This window comes from Echinops telfairi, unplaced genomic scaffold (genome assembly GCF_000313985.2).
Source record: "Echinops telfairi isolate 266 unplaced genomic scaffold, ASM31398v2 ScPeMD7_7416;HRSCAF=8454, whole genome shotgun sequence".
NCBI classification, from domain to species: Eukaryota; Metazoa; Chordata; class Mammalia; order Afrosoricida; family Tenrecidae; genus Echinops; species Echinops telfairi.
Window position 1 is genome coordinate 914,789 of NW_022111316.1, and position 5,621 is coordinate 920,409.

Here is a 5,621-nt window from a genome sequence, read left to right on the forward strand (position 1 = left end):
CCAGACTGAGGAGCCCCTGGCTGATGAAAGCGGTTTGCATATTCAGCAGCTTCAGGTGAGGCTGGCGCCTGCCCAGAGGCACCTCCCAAGAGCGGCCTGGCGATCTACCTCTGACAACTCCGCCCCTCTGGAAACACCCATGGGCACCCCGTTGGACCCGGGGCTGAGTCCATGGAAAGTGCTCTTGTTTATTTGATTTTTGGCTCACACTTACCCGGTCAAGTAGAAGGCAAAGACGCCTTGAGAAATGACTCCCTGCTTCAGTAGGTTATCAAAGAAAGGGGTGCTTCCATTGGTGGCCAAGGTGGGGAAGGCCAGTCCCAGAATGCCATCGAAGGGCATCTTGTCCATGAAGGGCGTGGGCTCCAGCACGCTCAGGCCAAAGTCCTGGTTCTCATCCACCAGCCCCGCGACCTGGGCCAGAGAGAGGAGTTTGCCCCTGAATGAGGGCTGGGTGGGCTGGGGCAGAAGTGGGTGGGGAGACGTTCCTTGCCCTGCAGAGCGGCAGCGAGGACTGGCTCTGTCACAGGCTGCCTCTCAGACAAGCACAGCATGGACGCGGGGCTGGACACCTTCCCCAGGTGGCCAAATGGCTCCTACTGGACAAGCTAGCGGTCAGACGGCAGGATCGCTATTGCCTGGGCATCTCTACCATCTGATGACAACTCCAACAGGGGGTGGGGGACAGAGCAGTCCCTTCCTGCTATGTATATCACTGCGTGTTAGCGAGTGAGTGTATGGATGTGTGTCATGCCACAAGGGGGTGGCTTTTACAAACAGACATTTATTTTCTCACAGTCCAGGAAGCTGGAAGTCTGAATTCGGGTCGTGGCGCGAAGGGGAGGTCCTTTTGTCTATTTCCCCTTTCAGCAAGGAGCCATGGTGGTGCAGGGGTTAAGCACTCAGCTGTTGGGACCCACCAGCGGCTCCATGAGAGAAAGATGTGGTCGTTTGCTGCCTTAAAGATGATCACCTGGGGAGCTCTGTGGGGCAGTTCTACTCTGTCCTCTAGGGTCACTATGAGAGGGAACCGGTTTGTCTGTTTTCAAAAAGTTCAACAGACTTAGAATTACCAACAACCCCAGTCCTAATGCCCTACCCAGGAGGAGCCAAGGTAGGGACACAAAGAAACCTGCTCCCCAAGGTTCACTGCAGCACCTTTCACAACCCAGAAGGCCACCGGCAGACGATGGACAAAGTAGCCTGTGCATCCAATGGAATATTATGCAGCCGTGAAAAGGGGGCACAAAGTCCTGACGCATGTCATGGCCCCGAGGAACCTTGACAACCTCACGTGATGCCAGATCGGTCATTCCGAAAAGGACAGACACTATGCAGTCACAGGAAACATGCCGGGAGATAGAAACTGCCGGTTGTCAATGTTCAGCAGAGGCGGGAGGGAGGAAGAAAGAACGAGTGTTTGTTAGGGGAGCTCAGAGTCTACGTCTGTCAGTGGTGGGAGGCGAGGTTGGGAAAGGATTGTGAAGAGGGTGGTATGACGTGAGACACGCCGTCGATGTCCCCGAGGTGTTAACGCGGCGGCTGTGTTGGCAAGCATCTTGGAGTGGCTATTTTCAGCACACACAAACACACCAGGCAGGTGTTTTTTTTTGTTGCTCCTGGGCAAAAATCAGCCTCATAGTAACAGAGCTGCTAACCCTCTGGACCCTCCAGGAGGGCCAGCCTGGCTGGTGGTCCCACATTCCAGGTCAGCAGCGGCACTTCCCTCCGCCCCCCAGGCCTGCTGGCCAGCTTTTCGGGGATGCTGGGAACAATGGCCCCTCCAAGCCGAGCCCAGGCCTGCCTGCCAGCCGCAGCAGGCTTGGCCGCAGCCTCTGACTCCCACGTTACCTTCACCGTGTCTCTGCCCAGAAACCCCTTCATGGCCCCGGTGCCGTAGGTGATGTCGATGGGCTGGCCCAAGAACTGGAAGGTGGAGGACCTCAGAGGGTGGAAGACGTTGTGGCTTTCTGAGGACACAAGGGTTGGCTTCAGTGGGGGCTGCCGGGGAGCGCGGTGGGGTGGAGAGCACGCAGGGGCAGGGGTGGTGGGGGTCTGAGAGCAGGCACTCACTGCAGGCAGAGCTGTGGCAGTAGATGGAGGGCACCCACAGGTCAGTGGAGCCCGTATCGAAGATGACTTCAAACTCCTGAGGGGGCGTCCCGATGCTAATGGTGCCGATGTACGCCATCTGTCCAGGTGGGGAGGGCAGTCAGGGCATGGCTGGTCACCCCCGAGTCCCAGGGTGGCTGCCTGCTTTATGGTGCCCCTTCCCGAATCCTGACCTCACTTTCCAATAGCCCCACCCACAGTGCCTTCATTTGAAAAACTCTCTAGTCTCCCCTGCAAACGCCTCAAGCCCTCCTCCTCCAGGCAGCCCACCCAGATCACCTTCTAAAGAAACCAAACCAACCTCACTGCCACCCAGTCGGTCTGACTCACAGCGACCCTGCAGGACAGGGTAGAACTTCCCCTGTGAGTTTCCGAGACTATCATTCTTTACCGGAGCAGAAAGCCTCATCTTTCTCCCAAGGAGCGGCTGGTGGTTCTGAACTGCTGACCTCCCAGTTGGCAGCCCAATGTGTCACCACTGCACCACCTAGCCACCTCTGTACGACGGATACTCACATCCAGGTAGTTCTGGAGTGCCTTTTTGGGAACGCCCTTGCTCTCCTGGCTGAGAAAATACTTGGAGATGGTGCTGTGCCGATACGTGTCCAGGAAGTTATTCAGCTGGTTAATTTCCCTCAGGCTTTCTCTCAGGGGCTTGATCTTCCGCAGAGGGATCCTTGAACAGGAAACATGAAGGAGGCAGCCCTCAGACACCCTCGCCTTACAAGCTAGCGGCCACGTCCTACACCGGAATTCCCCCGCTCTCATGGTAGGGGGAGATCTAGTGGCCTGGTGGATTCAGGTGTTGGGCTGCGAACCCCTAGGTCGGAGGTTCAAACCCACCAACCACTCCAATGGAGAAGGGGGAGGCGAATAGCTCTTGTAAAGGGTTGTAGTCTTGGGTACCCACAGGGGCAGTCCTGCCCTGCCCTGTAGGGTCGCTATGCGTGGGAATCAGCCCGATGACCGTGGGTTTCCTTGTCTGGCTTTCTTCCCATTGTGAGGATAGGCCACAGCAACGGAGCCCTGCGGACCCTTCCTGGGCAGATCACGTGGCGTTTCTGAGCCTCAGGGTCCCCGTGTGTCTGTTTACAGGCGAGGCTCACAATACCGCCCTCACTGGCAATGCTTTGGCTATCAAATCAGAGGAAGGGTGCCTCACTCCTGCCCGTGGGTCTCAGTAGTGGCAGCCGCTGCTACGGTGACTGTCCCTCATCACAGCCCCAAGGATGGACACAGGGCCACTGGATCCTCTTCTGGCGGCAGACGGATCAGAGGACAGCAAGCTGGACACTCTGTGGTCACAGGGCCTGGGAGTGGCAACCTGACGCCTAGAAGTAGAATCTCCGAGTCTCTCTCCTAGTTCATTGAGAAGACAGGGTGAGAGGGAGCCAGGAGGTGAGAACCCTTGGGGGCTGGGGGTTAGGGGTCAGGGTAGAGTAGAAATGGGTGCAGAGTCGGGGAATGAAGAGGCTGGGGGTGGGAGGAAGAGCCAGCAGAGAAAGCGGCACAGGGAGTCCTGCACACGTGGGACAAAGTCCAAGGCCCTGCCCTCGAGTGGATGGCAATGTGCAGCGACCCCGGGGGCGCAGCATTTTCTAGGCTGTGATCTTTTGGAAGCAGGTCCCGAGGCCGCCTTTCTTCTGCGGTGCCTCTGGGTGGTTTCGAATGGACAGCTTTGGGGTCAGTAGTAGTGTGCTGCCCAGGGATCCCCAGAGAGAGGCCCAGAGACACATGCATGCAGAAACGGCGAGGAAGAAGAGAAGCCCTGGGCGTGGGGCAAGCACCAGGCCAACAGCTGCTCGGGGTGTGCACTGAACAGCTCCAGGGAGCGTCGTCCACGTAGCCCGTGATGGTGACTGGGGCCTCGGGGCTATGCCTCCGTCACCTGCACTAAGACCCCTGGGCCCCACAGTGCACCTGGCGACGCATCGATCGATGGAGGCGTTTAAAGAGACGCTCAAGAACCAAGTACAAAGGCAGCATTTGGCGCAGGATAAAGCTTCAGAGGCAGGAGGGCTGGGACAGAGGATGATGCAATGGAGATGGGCAGGGCAGGGAGGGAAGGAGGGAAGGTGGGGTGGGGGGAGAGGAAATATCTATATTCGAGGGGTTTCTGGGATACTGTCACTATTCTGATGCGCTAGGCTGTGCCACCACAGCCGAGTTTTTCGATGTGTATGTTATATCCCATACAGTGAACCCTCGCCACTTCGCGCTTCGACTTCCGCGGCTTCACTCTATTGCGGTTTTTGCGTAACAGCGCATGCTCTGTCATTACTGTCACTGATTGGCTCATACTGTACACGCTTGATGCCATAAATAATAGAATAAATAATAAATGATAATTGTAACGTCCAAAATGTTTTACTGTATTTTCCCTTTTTCGTTTAATAAATTGAGTAAGACGAGTGTAATGGTGACTAAAGGGTGTTTTTTCATGTCCTCTATGCTCTAACTATGAAAATATTTGATTTACAAATAAGGAATCCTACTTCGCGGAATTTCATTTATCACGGTAGGGTCTAGAACCGATTAACCGCGATAAATGAGGGTTCACTGTACATCAAAAAGAATAAAAAACTCACTGCCACGGAGTGGAGGCTGACTCATAGCGACCCTATAGGGCAGGGTAGAACTTTCCTGGTGTGGCTCTGTGTCTGTGACTGCGAACGGGAGTAGAAAGCCCGGTCCTTCAAGACCAAGGAATAATCATAATAACACGAATAAATTTAAAAGGAGAGCGAGAAGGGCCACTGCCCTCGATATCCTGCAGATGGGAAAAAAAATCTGCTTGAAAATCCAGCTGCTCTACAGACTGGCCTGCGTGGCGATAAAAGGAGAAAGAGTAAAATTGGCACTAGCTTCAAAGAAATACAAGAAAGAAGACGAGACGAGAAGAAGAAAGAAGGAAGGAAGAGAGAAGCAAGGTTCCTTCTCGGTTCCTGGACCGGTGAGAAAGAGCCCAGGGAGAGAGTGCAGTGTCCGCCTTACGTGACCAGTGCCTCCGAGAGGGCCAGCAGTCCGAAGATCCCAAACCAGTTCATGTTTCCTTCCAGGGCAGAGGGCTCAGGAAAGGGCGATCCGGTGGAGGGACACTCTCTGAGGCTGTCCTTATCAATATATACTCTCACCTGGCCCAGCCTTCCCCTCGAGGGCTTCCAATGAGACTGGATGAGAAATGTAAGTCATAAAAACAAAACAAAAAAAGCGCATGCCAGAGGGCTCAAAATGACAAGTATTCGGGGATTTCAATGGTCCTTTCTTCCCTCAGGCTTATCGGGAAATAAAGACTCAAGGAGAGTCACGGGCTAGTCTAGAATGGGGATGCCAAGGGCTCAACTAGAAAGCAAACGTTTAGAAACTGAGGATGGCAATGTCTGTACAAAGATGCTGGACACAACTGATGTATGGATTTGATCAGAGCTGCAAGAGCCCCAATAAAACGATCTTTAAAAAAAAAGCAAACACAAAAACCAAGATTGGGGATGAAAACAAGTCCCCCGCTC

General features: G+C 54.6%; 1 protein-coding gene across 1 annotated transcript in view; it reads right to left on the reverse strand.

The window, feature by feature from the left end:
* Positions 1-5,159, reverse strand: part of LOC123522479 (pregnancy-associated glycoprotein-like) — an 8,286-nt gene extending 3,127 nt beyond the window's left edge. Inside the window, exons 1-5 of the mRNA XM_045297047.1 lie at positions 5,107-5,159; positions 2,629-2,788; positions 2,070-2,191; positions 1,852-1,966; positions 215-414 (exon numbers count right to left, since the gene is read on the reverse strand). Of these exons, the coding sequence (XP_045152982.1) occupies positions 215-414; positions 1,852-1,966; positions 2,070-2,191; positions 2,629-2,788; positions 5,107-5,159 (650 nt within the window). The remainder of the gene's footprint in view (positions 1-214; positions 415-1,851; positions 1,967-2,069; positions 2,192-2,628; positions 2,789-5,106) is intronic.
* Between the last annotated feature and the right edge of the window lie 462 nt (positions 5,160-5,621).